The 21297-nt window shown below is 38.8% G+C and overlaps 2 protein-coding genes across 2 annotated transcripts in view; one reads left to right on the top strand and one right to left on the bottom strand.

The window, feature by feature from the left end:
* AKAP3 (A kinase (PRKA) anchor protein 3) overlaps positions 1 to 682 on the bottom strand; it is a 31080-nt gene extending 30398 nt beyond the window's left edge. Inside the window, exon 1 of the mRNA XM_006891296.1 lies at positions 587 to 682. Within this exon, the coding sequence (XP_006891358.1) occupies positions 587 to 682 (96 nt within the window). The remainder of the gene's footprint in view (positions 1 to 586) is intronic.
* Positions 683 to 19240: 18558 nt separating this feature from the next.
* The window catches only part of NDUFA9 (NADH dehydrogenase (ubiquinone) 1 alpha subcomplex, 9, 39kDa), a 44402-nt gene continuing 42345 nt past the window's right edge, over positions 19241 to 21297 (top strand). Inside the window, exon 1 of the mRNA XM_006891365.1 lies at positions 19241 to 19289. Coding sequence (XP_006891427.1) covers positions 19241 to 19289 — 49 coding nt within the window. The remainder of the gene's footprint in view (positions 19290 to 21297) is intronic.

Here is a 21297-nt window from a genome sequence, read left to right as displayed (position 1 = left end):
AAAAATAAAAAAAAAATATACAAGAAAACAAATTCCTATTGTCAAGCCATTCTGACTCATAGAGATCCTATATAAGGCAGAAGAGGTCCATGGACCTTTATGGGAGGAGACCGCCTCATTTTTCTTCTGTGGAAGACTTTTAGGTTAGTAAAGCAACACATAACCCATTACATCACCAAGGTTCCTGACACAAACTCAACATTTATTGACTTATAAATGCAGAAAGAATGCTACTTAGATAAGGTTTTCTTTTCTTAGGATTTTAAGGCATTTTCTATTTAATGAAATCTTTTCTATTACTCTGGGAGGAATGTATCTCCAGGAATGTATCTCCAGTTCTTATCTGTTTAACAGGGAGCCCTGGTGGCCTCGTGGTTAAGGATGTGCACTGTCAACCCAGAGGCTGGCAGATTCCATTCACCAGCTCCTCCTTTGGGAGAAAGATGGGCAATCTCCTCCCATGTAGTTTACAGCCTCTGAAAACTTGCAGGAGGATCAGCTATGAGTAGTTTGCAACCTTAGCAATGACTCTCCCCCTCCCCAAACATACACACTGTTGAGTGTTTATAAGGAGGTTTACCCTCACCTTTTTCCAATCCTGACGTTGACCATCTTCAGGAGAATAAACATCAACTTTGCATACTCCATTTTGGCTTTGTAACCAGTCAACCTTATCTGACATCTTGAGTAGGGGAAAAAAGAGAAAGGATGATCAAAAGGATAGGATTATCAAAATAAAGAGAAAGAGCAAATAGTTAAAGTGAAGAGAATAAGAACAAAAACACTGTTAAGACAGATCTGCCCCAAGAGTCACTCAGACTCACTTGAACTCTGGATAATGTCATCCTAAATGCTCATCTACAGGAATATTTCTTAAAGACATTCCTATCTCAAGGGTCCATGTCAATGTCTGGTTATGCTATATGTTTGGCATGTATTTGTTAAATCAGTGAACTGAAGTAGTTATATCCAGGTTTTTGTGTCATTTTTTGATAGCGCCTTTCAAGGATACATGCTGTCTCCATACCTTTTCAATCTATATGCAGAACAGATCATTTAGGAGACTTGGCTTTATGAGGAGGGATGTGCATCAGGATTGGAGGAAGATTCATTAACAACCTATGCTATGCAGATCACCTTACTTGCTGAAACTGAGGAGGACCTGAAGTGCTTGCTGTAGAAGGTCAAGGACTGTAGTCTTCAATAGGGATTGAAGCTCAACATCAAGAAGACAAAGATTCTCACCAGTGGTCCAATTGGAAGCACCATAATATATGGAGAGGTTGTTAACAGTTACATCTTGCTCAGCTCCACAATCAACACTGTTGGCACCAGCAGTCAGGAAATCCAAAAATGAATTGCACTGGGAAAATCTGCTGTCAGGGACCTCTCCAGAGCACTGAGAAGCAATGATGTCAGTCTAGAGCCTAAAGTGTGCCTAATCCAGGCCGCAGTCTGTGCAATTACTTGCTATGCATCAGAGAGCTAGCTGGACAAATGACTAAGAATGACAGAAGAAGAATTGATGCCTTTGAGTTGTGGTGCTGTAGAAGAGCATGCACTGCCAAGAAAACAAATAGGTCTGCCTTGGAGAGGATGAAACCAAGTTTCTCTCTGGAGGCTAGGATTTTGAAGCTTTGTCTCACATAATTTGGGCACATGTCCAGGAGAGATCAATCCTTAAAGAAGGGCATCATGCTCAGAAGGGTGCAGGGACAGTGCATGAGAGCAAGGCCCTGGATGAGATGGATTGATATAGTAACTGGGGCAATGGGGGTTAGTTTGTCACTATCAGTGAGGCTGTCTCAGGACAGGGCAGGTTTCAGAGCTGTTGTACATAGGGTCACTATGAGTTGCAGGTAACTCGACAGCACATAACAACAACAACAACAACATCCATACTATACAGGGATTTTCAATAGCTATACAGAAATCAATATGATAAAAAATAGAATGAATTCTATCTCCTTATTATAATAGATAACATTTATTATTTTAATATATGCTTTATTTTTTAATTCATTCTAAAGAAACAGCTTACTCATGTACCCTTTAATCACTCTTGCAATTATCGAAGGCTCCTGAGGATTTTTCAGTCTCCATAATTCAACCCAATTTCCAAATGCCTGAAGGACAGCTGCAATTATGCTCCGTCCACTGAGCCTTTGTTTACAGATGAAGTGATGCCCCTGTTGGTGTGTGTTGGCAGCTTTCTCTTAATTTGTATGTCACTAAGTGGCATCATCATACACTTATTTTGCAGGACAAAGTTAGTTTTAGTTTTCTTTTTTTACCCCAAGCCTCTTAGCGACTAGTTTTTCTCTTCTGTCACATTTACCCATTTAAAAAAATTTTTTTTCGTACCTATACTTGTTGTTTTTACTGCCTTACTTCAGAATCAAGCACAATAGCCCCTATTCAAGATTCATCTTGGGCCTTTTGCCTTATTTCCTTTCACATCCTTTAATAATAATTTATCTTACTCAGTAGTCTTTGAAAACATGGCCAACCATTGATAACTAAAGATTGTTCAATGGTAATATGTAAGTATGTGAAATGAACAATCTTTAGTGCTTCCATTATCATGAAAATTCATTTTTCACTACAGACTTTGTGCAAATTTATACTTCTCAATAAGTATAAACATGATAGTTGACAGTGCAAAGTGAAATCAGAAACTTGGGTCTCGAGATAAAAAGATAAATTGTCAAGTTTATTTGGAGATGTAAGACATCCCCGATAAGCAAAACACTTCTGAGAAACAAAAATGGAGTGGGAGATATAGCACTCCCTGACCTCAAAACCTACTACACAGCAGTTGTAACCAAATCAGCATGGTACTGGTACAATGACAGGCACATAGATCAGTGGAACAGAAGTGAGAACCCAGAAATGGACCCCGCTATCTATGTATGGTCAAATTTGATAAGGAAATAAAACTTACCAACTGGGAAATGACAACCTCTTCAACAAATGGTGCTGGCAAAACTGGACTGCTACCTGCAGAAAGCTGAAACAGGATCCACATCTCACACCATACACAAAAATTACCTCAGGTGGATAAGAGACTTGGGAGTAAAACCCCAAACCAGAAAGTTCATAAGAGACAAACTGGGATCAAGCTTAGAAGCCCTAGTCTATGGTATAAAGAGACTGTCAAATACTGCCAGAAATGTACAATCTGAAAAGGATAAAATTGATGAATGGGACCTTCTGAAGATTAAATCCCTGTATTCATAAAAAACTTTTTCCAACAGGGTGAAAAGAAAACCTATTGACTGGGAATACCATTTGGTAATAACATTCTGGATAAGAGTCTCATAACGAAAGTTTATAGAATACTCCTGGACCTCCACAAGAAAAAGACTGATAACCCAATCACAAAATGAGCAAATGACATGGAAAACATTTTCACAGAAGATATTCAAATGGCCAACAGACATATGCTGGCAATAACAGATATGCAAATCAAAACCACAATGAAATACCATCTCACTCCAATAGCAGTGGCAAAGTTAAAAGGAAAGCAGGTAATAAATGTTGGAGAGGATGTATTGAGATAGAAACTCAATTGTTGTTGGGATTGTACAATGGTGTAACCACTCTGGAAGGCAGTTTGGCGTTTCCTCAAAAAGTTGAACATAGAAATTTCATATGACCCAACTATTCCATTGCTTGGAATACACACAAGAAAATCAGAATTGAGGCTCGAATGGAAACTTGTACACCAATGTTCATGGCAGCATTATTCACCATTGCAGGGACAAAGATCCAGCCCAAATATCCAAACACAAATGAATGGATTGAGAAGTTGTGGTACATTCATACAATGGAATACTACACAGCATGCAGGAGCAATGATTTTGTAAATTACTACCTAATTTGGGAGAGACTGGAGAACATTATACTGAGGGAACTAACTCAGTCCCACAAGGACAAATACTGTAAAAAACCATTCGTGTAGAATGAGTATAAGGGTCCAAGGGGAAGGTGAGGGTGGAAATAGAGGGGTGAGGATGGGGGGTAGGGTGTTAATCATAGGGTTGTACAGTTTGATGGGTGGGTGGGGTTAAGGAAATTGGAAGTATCTTTTGTGAAAGACAATGTATTCAAACTTTGTAAATAAATCAGAGTGAAATTTTAAACAATTTAAAAATACAAACTTCAGTTCTTAATCCTCAGTTTATATTTCATTCTAATGAATTACTTTATATAGAAAAGGAAAAATCCATAAGAACCAGTCCTATTTAATCTGTTGTTGCTGTTACGTGCCATCACATAAAAAAAAAATTTAGTTGTCACCTGCAACTCATAGCAACCCAATGAACAATAGATCTGAACCAGGCTGCCCTACTCTAAGCCAGTCTAACTACCTCTAACACATCGACTCCTATTACCCCAATTACTGTGTCAATCCATCTTATCCAGGGTTTTCCTCTCTTATGCTGGCCCTCCACCCTTCCAAGCTTGATGTCCTTCTCCATGGACTGGTCCCTCCTGTCAACAGGCCTAAAATATGTGAGACAGCTTCAAAATAGTTTCATCAAAAGAGTAACTTGGTTTCACTCTCTCAAGGACAAACCTGTTTGTTCTCTTGGAAGAACATAATAAGTCCATATTATGTTCAATACTCTTCTCCAGCATCACAACTCAAAGGCATTGATTCTTCTTCTATCATCCTTAGTCATTGTGCAGCCATCTGATGCATAGCAAGCAATAGTGAAGACCATGGCCTGGATCAGGTGCACCTTAGTCTCCAGACTGTCATTGTTGTTCTTCAGCAGTCTAGAGAGGTCCCTGCCAATGGATTTACCTAATGTAATTCATCTTTTGCCTTTTTGACTGCGGGTGCTATGAGTTTTAATTGTGGAAATGAGCAGCTAAAGTTGTTAATTTCTTTCATCGATCATGATGATGCCAATTGGCTCAGTGGAGAGAAACTTTTGTTTTCTTGATATTGAGCTTCAATCCATATTGAAGACTGCAGTCCTTGACCTACTGCAGCAAGCGCTTCAGGTCCTCCTCAGATTCGGCAAGCAGGGTTGTGTCATCTGTACAACACAGGCTGTTGATGAGTCTTCCTCCAATCCTGCCCAGCCTCCCAAATGACTTGTTCTGCATACAGATTGAAAAGCTAAGGAGACAGGATGCATCCTTGATGCACTCTTTTCCTGATTTTGAACCATGTAGTGTTTCCTTGTATGTCCTGACAACTGCTTCCTGGTCCAGGTATAGGTTTCACATGAGCACAATAAGGTGTTCTGGGATTTCCACTCTTCTCAAGATAGCCACAATTTATTGTGATCCACACAGTCAACACAGTACAATTAAAAAGCAAAGGTGATAATTTAATAAAAAATAGTAAGAAAATCAAGTGACTACTTACTCTTAGTGAGGATAGGTTCTGAGATATAAGGAAAGTTCTTGATTAATGTGTTGTTGTCTTCACTACTCCTAAATTTACCCACCCCTCCTGCCATGTAATAATATAAGGAATCTGCAATGAAAAGACACAAGTAAAAATTACTAGTTTGAGGTATGAATTATACTACAATATATACATAAGAGCTCTATTACCCACTTATCATGTATTCACATGACTATGTACAGCAAGCATGTTATCCTGTGAAAATTAGTGTAATGCAAAACAGAAGGTGGCCAGATCAGATAAAAAAATAGAGGACTAGCACATCATTCCATAACTATCAAACCACTGAGAATCATAGGCCAGCTAAGTCGGTAGATAACCTTAAAAGTCACAGTGTTACTCTCAGCTCCTATCTTGTTGTTCTTTGCTATCAGAAATAAGCCATTAATCAGATATTAAGCACAACGATAAGACAATAAATACTTTTTCTAGCTCCTATCTTGTTGTTCTTTGCTATCAGAAATAAGCCATTAATCAGATATTAAGCACAACGATAAGACAATAAATACTTTTTCTTGTCTAATATTTTTATTGGTTTGCATACAATAATTCATTTACATTCTATTTCATTCATGTACATCATGGGGTTTTAGAAATAAAATTTTTATTATATACTGGTATACTTAAAACTCACATGCATTGGTATACTTAAAACTCACATACATTGTTTTTCCCACCAGATCTTTCCCATTTCCTTTACCCATCCCTCCCTTCCTCAATTCGATTATGCAACCCCTGGTGGGCAGTGTTTGATGGCGCTCCCAGTTTTAAGACAGGTTTGGAAGCAGGAGTGGTATCCACTTCGTAAACAAATGCATATTTAGGAATGAAGACACAGAAATATTTTTAGCCTAATTTCAAATTTGCATGAATGGAGAATCAGAAGAAAAATAACTAATGTGGAAAATTAAGTGACTTTCATAATCTCAAAACACTTTATAAGCAAGCGTTCATCTTTTGAGGTCTTGAGACAAATATATACCTTAATGTTATAATGGGAGTTGGAAGTTAGCGTCAAAACTTGTCTGCTAGAGTAATCTCTTCCTTACACTATCTCTAAGCTATTGCACCAGAAAATACAAAGGAATTGCACTCTCATCATAGAATATTTTCTCAATCCACTAATCCACTTCCTAAGCAATATGCCTCCAGAAACTCTCTGAACTTTGAAAAATATTGATAGTTTTAGAGGAGCTTCAGGACTTTGAAATTAGGCTAAAAATAAATATTTCTCTGTCTTCATTCCTAAATATGCATTTGTACCAATAACTTGAAAGAGGAGAGTAATAATAGTAATTTAAGCAATTAATGACCCAAATATAGAATTTTTGTTGTGCAGGAACCAATCTATGCTCCAAGAATAAGATACTGACATCCTTCACAAACTTACATTGCCATTTTGTGGTGGCCTAGAGGTTAAGGAGTGGCACTGCCAATCTAAGGGCAGATAGTTCAAATTCTCCAGCCGCTCCCAGATAGAAAGATGAGCAATGCCCTCCCATGTGATTCATAGGCTCTGAAAACCCACTGAAGGATCAGCTGTGAGTGAATTCTGACTCAGTGCCAATGAGTTGTTGTTTGCTGTTTCTTGAACGTTACATGTGATTAACTGCCTCTGAAAACCCACTGGAGGGTCAGCTATGGGTTGGTTCCAACTTGATGGTACTCAACATCAGATAATATTCCTTGGCTATGCATAGAGTTTCCAAGGGACTTTATTTCTGAAGTAGATGGCCATTCTTGCTTTCCGATCTGTTTTAGTCTGAAACTTCCAGTGAAACTTGTATATCATGGGGACTCTGCTGGTATCTGAAACACCAGTGGGGTAGCTACCAGCATCATAGCAGCACACATGTTACTACAGTAACACAACCTGACATAAATGGCTTGGATGTCATTTGTTGTTATTTGTCATCGAGTTTCTTGTGATCCTATGAACAACAGCTCTGAACTCGACCCTCTGTCTTCAGGCAATTTCATTGTTTTGACACACCTACTCCCATTACCCCAGTCACTGAATCAATCCATCTCATTCAGGGTCTTCCTTTCCTGTACTGTCCCTCCACCCTTCCAAGCAGGATGTCCCTCTCCAAAGATTGGTTCCTCCTGGAAACATGCCTAAATATCTCTGAATGAAGTATAAAAGAAGAAAGAGAAATCTAAAGTGTTTAATAGTACGAATGAATGAATATCCTAGAGTTAAGGTGGAAAATGAAAGACAAAAATGATTGCATAATTATTTATTAGATCAGATAAGGGAAGTAAACTACAGAAAAAGAAAGATAAAATTGATCTTAGAAGTGATTTATTGAAACATTGTCATTTTATAGACACTGAAGGCTAGAAAGGGACTGTTCGAACTAGTGCACGTGTATCTATCATAGGTATTCCAGTGCTGCTGATTAATATCCTGCAAAGTATGAAGAGAGAGATTGAAAATGTTCCTGAAAAATGTCATTTATTACCTCAGGCTAATAAAGAGTGTAAAGCCATCAATGCTAGGTAGCTGTTAATGTCTATCAGGTGTCATTAGTTGAGTACATCTTAGAGCTACTCTATGATCCAACAGATCAAACCCAAACACAGCAGATCTGAACTTTGTCCTATTCTGTGCCATCTTCACCACCTCTGATAAGCTTGAATCCATTATTACAGTCACTCTGTCGATCAACCTTGGAGATCTTATTCTCTGTCTCTGAAACTCCACCTATTCTAGCACAATGTCTTTTTCCCAAGACAGACCACTCCTGACAGCTGATAATGTGTCTTTGTATGTGAGATGAAGTTTCAGCAAACTTGCCTCCAAGGAGCCACCTTGTTGCATTTCATCCAAGATAGACTTGCTTGTTCTTTTGGTAGTCTGTGGGATATTCAGCTGTCTTCTCCAAAACCACAATTCAAATGCACTGATTCTTTTGTCATCTTTAGTCATCGTCCAACTTTCAGAGGTACAGGAAGCAACTAAAAAGACCATGGCTTGGAACAGGTGCATCTTGATCCTTAAACTAACATTCTTGCCCTAATTTAGTGCTTCGGAGAGGTCCTTGACACAGATTTCCCCACATTTCTTTTTCTTTTTGACTGCTGTTACTATGTGTGTTGATTTTGGATCCTAAAATGAATGTATTGACAATCTCAATCTTTTTTTTCTATCATGATGTTGCTTATTGGTCCAATGGTGAGTACTTTTTGTTCATGATGTTGAGAAGTAATCCATATTGAAGGCTGAAGTCTTCAATCTTCTGTAGCAAGTGCTTCAATTTCTCATCACTTTCTGCAAGCAAGATTGTGTTATAACACAAATTGTTGATAAATCTACTTCCAATCATCATTGGATATATACACAGATCTTCATATGTCGAATTTCTCTAATGATTTTCTAATCTGTGTACTGAGCAAATTACTTGAGAAGCTGGACTCTATGAAGAAGAATGTGGCATCAGTTTTGAAGGAAGACTTATCAATAACCTTCATTATGCAGATGATAGAACCTTACTTGCTGAAAGTGAGGAGGACATGAAACACTTGCTGCAGAAGATCAAATACTGCAACCTTCAAAATGGATTGCATCACAACATACAAAAAACAAAATTCTCACAACTGGACAGTAAGTAGTTGGCATCATGATAGACAGAGAAAAGACTGAAACTGTCAACAACTTCAATGTACTTGGATCCACAATCAATACAGTTGGTACCAGCAGTGAGGAAATCAGGAGACATATTCCACCAGGAAAATCTTCAAACAGGGACTTCTTTAAATTACTGAGAAGCAGTGATATTAGTCTGAGGACTAAGGTGTGCCTGATTCAGATCATGATCTTTTCAGTCACTTGCTATGTTGCTGAAAGCTGCACAATGAATTCTGATAACAGAAGAAAAATTGTTGTCTTTGATCTGTGGTGTTGGGGAAGAGTATTGACTATCACACCTGCCAAAAGAACAGTATGTCTTGGTAAAGGTGAAGCCAGAGTGTTACTTGGTGGAAAGGATGGTGAAACTTCATCTCACATACTTTGGGCACGTTGTTAGGAGAAGTTACTCTTTGGAGGACATCGTTCTTGGAAGGGTCTGGGGACAGCAAAAGAGAAAGACCCTCAGCCAGGTGGATTGCCACAGTGACTGCAGCAATGGGCTTGAGTGTGTAAGAGATTGTAAAGATGGCACGGGAAAGGACAGGGTTCAAATCTGTTGTTCATAGGGCCACTCTTGAGTTGTACTTGACTCGATGGCACCTAACAAAAATTATTTGCTCAGAATACAAAGAAAGGATATAACCCTGATGTCCACCTTTCTTGATTTTAAACCATGAAGTGTTCCCTTGTTCTATTGAGACAACTGCTTCTTAGTCCATGCACATGGTTTGAATAACCACAATTAAGTGTTCTGAAATTACCATTCTTCTTGATGTTATCCATATAATTTATTAAGATCCACACAGTCAAATGCCTTTGCAGTCAATAACCTTTCTTGTATTCTCAGTCAAGATTCATTTGAAATCAGCAATGATTTTCCTTTTCTGAATGCAGCTTGGATTTCTAGAAGTTCCCTTTGGATGTATAGTTCCAGCCATTTTTAAGTCTTCAGCAAGATTTTATTTGCATGCAATATTAATAATATTGTTTGATAGTTTCCACATTCTTTTTGATCATTTTTTTTTATGGAAAGGGAACTATTATGGATATCTTCCAGTCTGCTGGCCAAGTAGTTGTCTTCCAACTTTCTTGGCAAAGATGAATTCAGGTGTGCTTCCATTTCCTGGACTTCTTCAATTGACATTTCATCAATTCCTGTGGCCTTATTTTTTGCCAATAGCTTCAGTGCAGCATGGGTTTCTCCCTTCAGTACTATAGGTTTTTGATCATACACTACTTCCTACATAGTTCATGTCAACCAATTCTTTTTGATAGACTAACACCACGTATTCTTTCCACATTCTTTTGATGTATCCTACATCATACAACATATTGCCCATGGACTCTTTCAATATTGCAACTCAAGGCTCAATTTTGCTTTGTTTTTAGTTTATTCAGTTTGGGAAATGCCAAGTGTTTTCTTCCCTTTTGGTTTTCTAACTCTAGCTTTTGTTCTCATTTCTTTATAATTTTCAAGTTGCCCTTTGAAATTTCCTGTTCCTCCTTTCTATTTCAGCATGTATTAGCTCTAGTTTTATCTATCTATTATGTATGTAGTGTAACTTTCGGAGTCTCTTCTGACACCCGTATTTGTCTTTTCTTCCTTCTATGTGTTTATAATGACCTTTTGCTTTCTTCATGGAAGATCTACATGATGTCTTCTGGTCTTCAGTCACCAATGTTTAATGCATCAATTTAATCTTGAAATGGCTTTCATATTCATATGAGACAGACTCCACATAATACTTTCATTATCATGGATTTCTTTTACTTTTCATTAGCTTCAGTTTGAACTTGCATATGAATAACTGATGGTCTGCTCCACAGTCAGCCCCTAACTTTGTTCTGACTGCTGATACTGACCTTCGCTGACTCTTTCCACAGTTTGATTCTTGTATAGGCCATCAGATGAGGCCCACGTTTATAGTCAACACTTATGTTTTGGAAAAGATGTATTTGCCATGAATAAATAATTGATTGTACAACATTGTATTACTTGATCTCTAGTCTTATTTCTGTCACTAATCCTGTATTTTTCAACTACTGGACTTTTGTCATTGTTTTCAACCAATTACTAATGCATCTTGGTTGCACGTCTGGTCAATATCAGACTGCAAAAGTTGGTCGTGGTGCTGTTTGTCATTGGGTTGGAGCCAACTCATAGCTGCCCCTTCAGTGGGTTCTCAGAAGCAATAAATAGCACAGGAGAAGATTGTCTATTTTTCTACTGCAATGCAACTAGTGGATTCGAATCATGTGCCTTTAGGATTTCAGTACAGGTTCTTAACATTGGGCCACCAAAGTTCTTAGAAGTCTCAATTTCTTATTTTTGGATTTAGTCATTGATGTATATATTTGAATAATAACTGTATTAACAGATCTTGCTTGTATACATATAGACTGTGTCTTATTATTTACAACATTAGACAAGGCATGAAGAATAGTAGCAGTTTTACTATAGTTCCTATATCCCAGAGCATAGTTCTATTTTAAGACTTTTCCTCTCATATTCATCTTAAGCAAGGGGCTACTGTTTTATTCACACTTTATATAATATTGGGAAAAGCTCAAAATACAAACAATGTAAATGGAATTCTTGTAGGACTGATACAAGTTCAATCTACTTTGGTGGTTTATTCAATTAGCAATGCAAACTTTTATTTTTTAAAATTTTTTAAATTTTAGATTGATTTGCATACAAAATTTGTATACCTTGTGTTTCACACTTTCCTTCATTCACATTGTTTCATACCGTCATTCCCACACATGGTGTTTTATAAGATTAATCACCATTAACCCATAACTATAGCCACCATTAACCCATCTTCTCATGTCTGTGTGCTTTTAAAAAGACTATTTCAAGAAAAATGTGCGCTCATCCTTTGAGAATTCACTTGTATTCTTCATGGTTTCCATATAAGATTCTATAACTTCCTTTATGAAATAACAATAGTCATGCTCATTTAATTTCAAAGAATATATGCATGTTTTAGCTTAATCCTTGTGTATATATTTTCCATTGGAAAATCTAAAATAACCCTTTATTTGTCATAAGTTTCTGGGGTTTCCCCCCTTTTTTCTCACTAGATTATTTACAAAATTCTAATACAAATTCGAACAAATTCTTTCAATTTCTCTCACGCATCAGATTGTACAACCCAATGATTAATCCCCTCTTGCCCCTGTACATCCACATCCCTCTGCTTCCAGCCTCTCCCACCCCTCCTGGATTCTTATTTGACAATAATGGCCTTATACAATATTTAACTTTGTGGGACTGAGTTAGTTCATGCAACATAATGCTTTTCATTCCCTCCCAAGTTAGGCAAAAATTTACAAAGTTATTGCTGCTACATACTGCATAGTAATCCATTGTGTGGATGTACCATAATTTCTCAATCCCTTCGTTAGTGGTTGGACATTTGGGCTGTTTCTGTGTTCTTGTGATTGTGAATAATGCTGCTATAAACATTGGTGTGCAAATTTCCATTTGTGCCTCAGTTCTCATATCCTTAGGGTATATTCTAAGTAGTGGAATAGCTGGGTCATGTGGAATTTCTATGTTCAGCTTTTTGAGGAAGCACCAAACTGCCTTCCAGACTGGTTGCACCATTTTACAATCCCAATTTTAATCAGGTTTTATTACTAGCTTTTAAAGGGAAAAATACACGGTTGCCAACTGAAATTTAGAGAGGTTTTTTACTTTCTGTTAAATATTCTTTTCATTCTATCGCCCTCCCATTCCATTCTGTAGTCTGTCACACTATTAAAACAATACTTGGATGTTGTTGAAATCAGAGTTTAAATTTATTTTGCTTGAATAACTGTTCGAATACTTAAATCCTTTTCTGTAATTCCACTCTTCATTTTTGAGCTTTCTTGTGGATCTGTTCTATTTTTACTTTCCCTTAGTAATAGTTTCTTGTTCTAAAGACTTGCCAATTCACTTTCTGCAAGTGTATAATAGAACTAACAGTGAGTGGATGAAAGTGATGGAATTGAGACTCTGAGTCATGCCAGTCCGATTTTGTATTAGGGCATTGGAAAGAAAGAACTTTTGGAGTAACCATATAATGAAAAGGAAATGTCGTTAGGTAATCAGACTTCCAATCTCATCAAATCCTTAAACCAATATCCAAGGAGTTCTGACCACACAAAAACTGATCAACATTTTGCTAAATTTGCAGCAAAATTAAAACTGCAGCAGTAAGGATGGTAAATTAAAAGCCTGTTCATCTCAAGAGAACTCTTCAGTAGATTAAAAACAAGTTGACAGAAGAAGAGTCTTGGCTGGATATAAAAATTGGCCTATCAGTTGTTACTGAAGTCTCCCTTTTAACCAGAGAAAGTCCAAGAATGGACTGTTTTATCAGTCCAGTAGGATTTCCTACCTCTGTAGCACTGGAATAGTGACCCACAGAAAATTCCAGACTATACTTTTAAAGTCAATGAAGATGCCGGGATGTTCTTGCTCAGCTCAAGATCTTGTTTCCTCATTTAGCCTTCTATGCAGCTCCCCCTTGTTGAGACTGGAGAGTGACATCAGAATCATAACTGGTGATATCACTGTATCTATAGCGACAGTAGGGAGGTAACCAGAAATGAAGTTAAAGGATAAAGGGAGAGGTGATGGTGAAGATACATTCCAAGTCTCTGCTAAGTTTGCTTCATATTTATTCTCTCTTTTGAATGTTTAATTTAGGTAGATAATTAGGAAGGGGAGAGATTGCCAATTGATCCCACATAAAACAGCATAGTAAGTATTATATATTAACTAATCCAAATGCCTATGGAGGAGAATAGGATTGAAAGGAATTTAGGTTTTAATAAATTTCTTAAGCAAATTTCATGGGACAAAAATGATTTTGGGGGATCCATCCTGGCCTGTAATTTTATAAGCAATTTTGAAAAATGGTAATGGGATCTGAACATCTCTAACTTTTCAAGGAGGAGAAAGAATAACCATGGTCATTAACCCAAGGGTGAGTACTATGAAGCAGAGGTTGGACATTTCACCTCTCTTCAACCTTTTCCCCCTATTCTGACACCACCTATGCTTCGCATAGGACTCTGTATTTTTCTGCTGGGTTTGAAAACTTGTTGCAATGGCAGTCCAGAACTCATAGATAATATTCATGATTATGAGATTTAATAGGGAAGTAATAAGTTACAAGTCCTGATCAAGAAGAACTGTGGTTATAGTTCTGCCATCTGGGCATCTTTCCAGCAGTGGCCAAAGGGAAGCTTCTCTCTGGCTTTTGAGCTTCAGGGCTGGGCTAGCCTTGTCTCTGTCCTACTTAGGTTAAGTGTTAGATTTAATGTTAGCTCCACTGAAAAGTGCATCCTAGTCTGTGAATACCTCAACCAAAGGGGCTCAGTTCTCTAGCTCTGTGGTTTGGTAAACTTAGCTCCATCAAGTGCCTAGAGGCACCTCACTCCATGGATAAATCTAAGCCACTCAGCCCTCTGGTTCCATTGGCTAGCAAGTCTCCTGCCCTGTCTCTTGGTTCTTCTGCCTCTGCTACTGACATTATTACAGTCCTCTGTTTCCTGGGTCTAGGAGGTTTCTCTGTAGGGCGCCTGGGGCCAAGGGAAATACTATAGTCTCATCTCCTCTTCTTGATGGTAGTGAGAGCCCCTTTTCTTCCTCTGAGATGCTTCATTTAAAGCCTGGTTGAGATAGCAATGTTGACTAATCTCCTTCTTAAGATTCTATATACTTTGTTATTGTTTGTTTTTCTTAGCATCAGGCTCCCCACAAACGTGTAATGTGTGATGGGTAAGGGGTGGCCACCTTTGCAGCTGCTCCAGGGTTCTATACACTGTTTGCATGTGCCCACCCTTGTAGGGCTTCATGCACTTAATTGGCATTATTAGTAAACTGTCCAATCTCCTTTGAGGGCCACAATCACTTTATGAATATTGTCCTTCCGAATAATTTGTTGGGTGTTATAGAATTATATCTGTTGTTGCTGTTGATATGTGCCATTGAGTCACCTGCAACTCATTGTGACACTATGTACAATAGCTCTGAATCCTATCCTATCCTGAGCCAATCAAACTGATAAATCACACTGCAATCTTCTTCTTGTTGGTTGTCATTCAGTTGATTCTGAATGATATGTATGCTAAGAACTGCCCATAGAGTTTTCAAAGTTGTGATAATTCAGAAGCAATCACAAGTTGTGTCTTCTAAGGCACCTCTGGGTGGGTTTGGACAGCCAATCTTTTGGCTCAAAGGCATATTTGTATGTTCTTTTGGAAGTCCACTGGGATATTCAGTACTCTTCTCCAGTACACAACTCAAAGGTGTCATTCTGTCATTTCCTCTCTACCTTCGTCATCCTTATTCACTGCCCAGCTCTCTGATGCATAGCAGGTGGTTGAGAAGACCATGGTCTGAGTCAGGCACATGTTCGTCTTCAGATTTACATCATTGTTCTTCAGCATTTTGGAAAGGTCCATAACTATGGACTTGCCCAATGCAGTACATCTTTAATCCATCTTTTGCAATGTCTGAACAGCAAAAACAACAGTGGGCTGAATTAGACCAAGAGTAATGTGAGTTGCAATTTTTCCTAGGCTTTATTATTAGTACATTCTCTTTGGATATGTTATCTTGAGCAATTAATTAATGATTAAATATAAGAGTAACACAGCTTCCATGAAATAAACACAACTTCTGATCAAGGCCACAAGACAATGATTAAAATCCCAACTTGAATTCAAAAGTGACTGCTTGTCTACTTTCAATAAAGTTAGTAATAATAGCCATGGATCAACTTAATTACATAAAATACAATGCATATGAATGACTGTATAAATCACAATACAAATGAGCAAAATACAAAAAGATTATATAAAACAAAATGAACATGCATGAAGTACAAAGAATGATTGTATGCAAACCAATAAAAATGAGATGAAAAAAGTTCATTCTCTATCAATAATCTTTTATATTAGTCTATTAGATTTTTATTCCTTCAACTTTAAGATAAATGGCAATTGGAATTATTGATCTTTTAATATCTCTTCCAGCTCTAACCTTCAAGGACATTGATAACCCAATCATATTTTAACAGGACTGCACATGAAATGCATATAGCAGTGAGGCTGACAAAAACACCCTCACATTGATTATGTCATCTGAGCCTCACAATTAACTTTTAGGGTAATAGGAAAGTCATTATTTTCTCTCTTTAACAAGTATGGAAGTTTTTGCATATTACCACTAATAACTTGCAGAAGTTGGGCTGAGATGTAATATTCTAAACTTTAATTCAGTGCTTTTTCAGATGGAAGACATTACCTTGAAACTAGTAGCAAGAACATGAAAGAATGTTTGACATAGATAGGTCAGATACCATAATTGGCATTATCACATAGGTGAGAAACTTGGTTTCACCCTCTCCAAGACAGACCTATTTGCTTGATGATCCATGGCATGTTCAAGACTCTTCTCCAGCACCACAATTTGAAGACATCAGTTCTTTTTCTGTCATCCTTAGTCAATGTCCAACTCTCCGATGCATAGCAAGTAATTGCGAAGATGATGGCCTGGATCAGGCACACCTTAGTCCCTAGAATGACATCGTTGCTTTTCAGTACCCTGAAAGCATATTTTCTCAATGCAAGTTGTCTTTTGAAACAAGTTTCTTCTTAGAGGCTAGGATTTTGAAGCTCTATCTCACATACTTTGGGAGACTAGACCTTGGAGAAGGACTTCATGCTCGGAAGCGTGGCGTGACAGTGCAGGAGAGGGAGATCCCGGATGAGATGGACTGATCGAATAATCAGGGCAATGAGATTTGGTGTGTCAGAATTAGTGTGACTGGCTTAGGACAGGGTAGGGTTCAGAGCTGCTGTACTATGGCCTCACAGGTGACTCGATGGCACATAACAACAACACATGCATAAGAGAAGACTGCTGAGGAGAGTGGAATCTATTGAGGTAGGAGAACTAGCAATGTATACTTTCCATATTCACCTCAAAATCAAGTATTAGCAAATGCTAAATTCTGAATAAACACAAGATGACATCAGGAAATATGAGATAGTCTAGCGTTCTTAAACTATTCTAAATTTCTTCCAAGGTTTTGCTTTTATTCCAATTTAATAGATGACCCTTTCGTAGGGTAGATAGTGGAAGAAGGCATAGTAGAACACTACTAGATGCAAGTGCCGTCAGGGTGCTCCTTAGAAGGAGAGATGGTAAGACTTCATTTCTCTCAGATACATTGACCATATCAAGAGTGGGGAGGCCTCAGAAACGGACATCATGCTTGGAAAAGTAGAGGGTCAGTGAAGGAGAGGACGCCCCTCAACAAGATGTACTGGCACAATGGGAAAAAGTGCACAGCAGAGATTTTAAGGATGGCACAAGGGAGGGGTTCTGTGTCATTTTATACGGGGTTACTATGATCTGACCCCACTTAAAGACACCTAACAACCAAGTATAAGGCAATCCCTATTTGCTTTGTCAATAATGTTTAAGATAAGAGCGTGACAAGGCTCCACGAATGAGGCCTTCATTAATAGAGCTGACGTGGCAGTAACAATACTTTGTTACTTTTGTCCAAATCAGTTACACATGCTGCCCCTTTCCTAAAAACAAAACAAAACAAAACAAAACAAAACAAAACAAAACAAAACCCAACACACTGGAAGAACTACCAAATCCAGAAAGATGTGCCCCATAGTGGTTTATTATCTCACATAAACGCTCACCAATACCTTAAACTATCACTGCTTTGTTTTCTCCTGAGAGGTATGAGCAGAATAAAAGATCTAAAGTTGCATGAGCGCTCTCTAGAATAGATTCTCAAAAGGTTCAACATTAAAAGAAAATAAACCAAACCAACAAAAACACAAGCTCTTGTTTCCCCTAGGAAAATGCACAGATGGCATTCAAGGCTAGTAAATTTTGCTTCCTATTTCAGAAAAGTTCGGATTTCCTACCATTTCTTAGGAATCTAACGCCAGGTTAAAAAATCCTTAATAATAATGTATGGTCTTGTGGAGGGGCTCACTGGGAGGGGGGAGGGGGGCAGGTGTGGAAAGGGAAAGAACATTGGAGAGAAGATAAAGGATCAAGAGAATCCTGATAAGGTGTAAAGGTCTGGGGTTAAATAATCAAGTCGTATTCAGTCCTCTGATAAGGAACTAATACCCAGGTGGAGCAAGACCACTGTGCATAGTGTTGCCAGAGAAGCCTTCGACAAAGTGAGCATTCCAAGGAAAGTAAACAAGCAAGAACGTACTTGGTGGGCTGGAAGTGCATTTATTTCTCTGGGGTAAATAATACCACAGTTGTTGTTGTTAAGCCCCGTGTAGTCTTAGGCGACTCATAGTGACCCTATGAACGAAAAGTCCTCAACACTTGTGTGACTTTCATCCTCCCTCCAGGTTCATAGGGTTTCCAGAGGCAAGCTATTATGGAAGTGGATTCCTCTCCTGCATCCAAGTTTGTTTTAATTGGGGAGCACCACCCAACACTGTCCGCCATGGGTAACCATAATCGCATTTGACACGTCAGTGTCACAGTGTTCTGCTTCACAAGAAACCACAAGTTACCTCTGTACGGCAAGTGGGTACACCAGGGCTATACGACCTAGAAGAATGTTTGAAAAACAAAAAACAGGTCTGAGAGTCGTGGATTACAGTCGGAGAACACAGGCGCCTTTTTTTTTTCAGAATTTTTTTCCTGCGTCCTCCTCCTCCATCTTCTAGGTCCCAGTTCTCTCCAAGAGCCCCTCCAAGGCAGGCAACGCGCCTACCTCCCAAGTCCCAAGTCTCACTAAAAGCTGACCTCTGACAATTTCGGGGAGCATTTCTGCACTGAAAGATAGGAAGCTCCTGGAGCTCTTCTGTTACTCTGTGACTGAGTCAAGTCTCTGGTTGACCTCGGTTTCTCATGAGTGATATATTATCTTTATGGCTCATCCCAGATAGGATATTCAGATCTACAATTGTCTCCTTTTAATTTCTTCCCTTTCTCTGCTAGTTCTCTCTTTCCGTTTTCTTTTCGCTTCCAAAGCCCTTTTTTAATTCTTTATCGCAACTTGAGACCCTTTCCTCCCTTTCCTGAGAAGCGCATGCACAAGCCGGCGAGGAGTTAATTTTGGCCCAGCGTAGTACCGTAGCGGCCGCAGGGTGCTCCGCAGAGGATTGTGGGAAAGATGGCGGCCGCCGTGCATCTCAGAGTCGCCCGGGCTCTTCCAATGTCACGTAAGTGTCAACGGGAATGACGGCTCCAGAGCGAGCTTTCGAAACTAGAATATGAAATTATTAGGGTTCTGTTAAAAATGAAACGCCGTCTCCCAGGAACTATTGTTTAAGTGTTGTTTTAGATCCAAAGCTGTTTGAGTGTAATCTGTCCTTTCCCTTTTAACCCCCAACTCACATTTTATTGTGCTCTTGAAGAGAGGTCTGCCCTGAAATAGAGTGGTCAGCGGGAAGGAGACGTGGAACCAGGGGAAGGAAGGAGGGCAAGTAAAGGATTCAGAGACTCTTGATAGAGTTTTAGGGATTTGGGCTTATAAATTACCTTTTTTGGGCGGTGGAGTGAGGTCGGGTCGTGAGGTGTAGGTTGAATCTGTAAAGGAATGAGAATGAAGAATAATGGATGGAATGGCCACGAACTAGATCCCGTTTAGGATTCTGCATGTATAGGTTTATACGATCCAGTAGATATGGTGTTGTGATGTCAATCCAAAGGCAGGCAGTTCGAGTCCACCAGCTGCTCGGAGAGAAACTTGCACTCTCCTCTGAACATCCACTGGAGGGTCAGCTGTAAGTTGATTCTCACTTAGAGCATTGTTGTTGTTATGTGCCATCGAGTCGCTTGAGACTCAGATTGACAACAGCTCTTAACCTTGCTCTATCCTGAGCCAACGTTACCATCTCTGACACACCTACCACCATTACCTAGGTCATTGAAACTATCCATCTCATCCAGTGTCTTCCTTTCTTGCACTCTTCATCCACTCTCCCAAGCATGATGCCTCTCTTCAAGGTCTGGTCCCTCCTTGAAACATGCCCAAAGTATGTCAGACTAACTTCAGAATCCTTACCTCCAAGGAGCATTCTGGTTTCACTCTCTCTAGGAAAAACCTGTTTGTTTTCTTAGCAGTCCATGACATATTCAGTACTCTTCTCCAGCACCATAGCTCAAAGGCATCAGTTCTTCTATCATTCTTAGACATTGTGCAGCTTTCCAATGCATAGGAAGTAATTGCAAAGACCATGGCCTGGATTAGGTGCTCCTTTCATCTCTAGAGTGACATAATTGTTTTTGACTACTCTGGAGAGGTCCCTGACAGCAGATTTTCCCAGTGCAATTCATCTTTTGATTTCCTGAATGCTGATGCCAAGAATGTTGATTGTGGAGCAGAGCAAGCAGTCGTTGTTAACAACCTCAATCTCATCTCCGTCTGTCATGGTGCTGCCAGTTAGCTGAGTGGTGAGAGTCTTTGTCTTCTTGATGTTGAGCTTCAATCCATATTGAAGACTACAGTCCTTAACCTTCTGCAGCAAGCACTTCAGGCTTTCCTCAGTTTGAGCAAACAAGGTTTTGTCATCTGCGTAATGCAGGTTGTTGATGAGTCTTCCTCCAATCCTAATGCCACATTCCTCCTCATAAAGCCCAGCTTTCCAAATGATCTGTTCTGCATATGGATTGAAAAGCTATGGCGACAAGATGCATCCTTGACACACTCCTGATTTTGAATCATACGATATTTCCTCACTCTGTTCTGAAGACTGCTTCCTGGTCCAAGGACAAGTTTCACATAAACACAATCAAGTGTTCTGGGATTCCTTTTCTCCTCAAGGTTAACTACAATTTGTTGTGATCCACACAGTCTAATGCCTTTGAGTAGCCAATGAAACACTGATAGATAACTCTCTGGTACTCTTTGCTTTCTGCCAAAAATTTATCTGACATTGGTGATAATGTCTCTAATGCCACTACTTCTTCTAAACCCAGCTTGTATTTCTGGTAGTTTTCCACTAGAGCTTCTGAAACCACAGATAACAGAGGTTAGGATTACAACTTAACATATTTTGGGGGACAAAATTCAATCCATAAGACACCCTTCTAACTCTATGAAAATATTCATTAGGTTGATATTGGGGTTTTTTTAAATTAAATTTTATTAGTTTTAATGAACATTTACAGAGATTTTGGGTTTTCATTCATTCATTGTTGCACTGTTTTCTCCACCCTCCTCCCCAG

This window comes from Elephantulus edwardii, unplaced genomic scaffold, assembly GCF_000299155.1.
Source record: "Elephantulus edwardii isolate Elephantulus edwardi_28Jun2011 unplaced genomic scaffold, EleEdw1.0 scaffold00096, whole genome shotgun sequence".
Lineage (NCBI taxonomy): Eukaryota > Metazoa > Chordata > Mammalia > Macroscelidea > Macroscelididae > Elephantulus > Elephantulus edwardii.
This window is presented reverse-complemented; position numbering and strand designations above follow the sequence as displayed.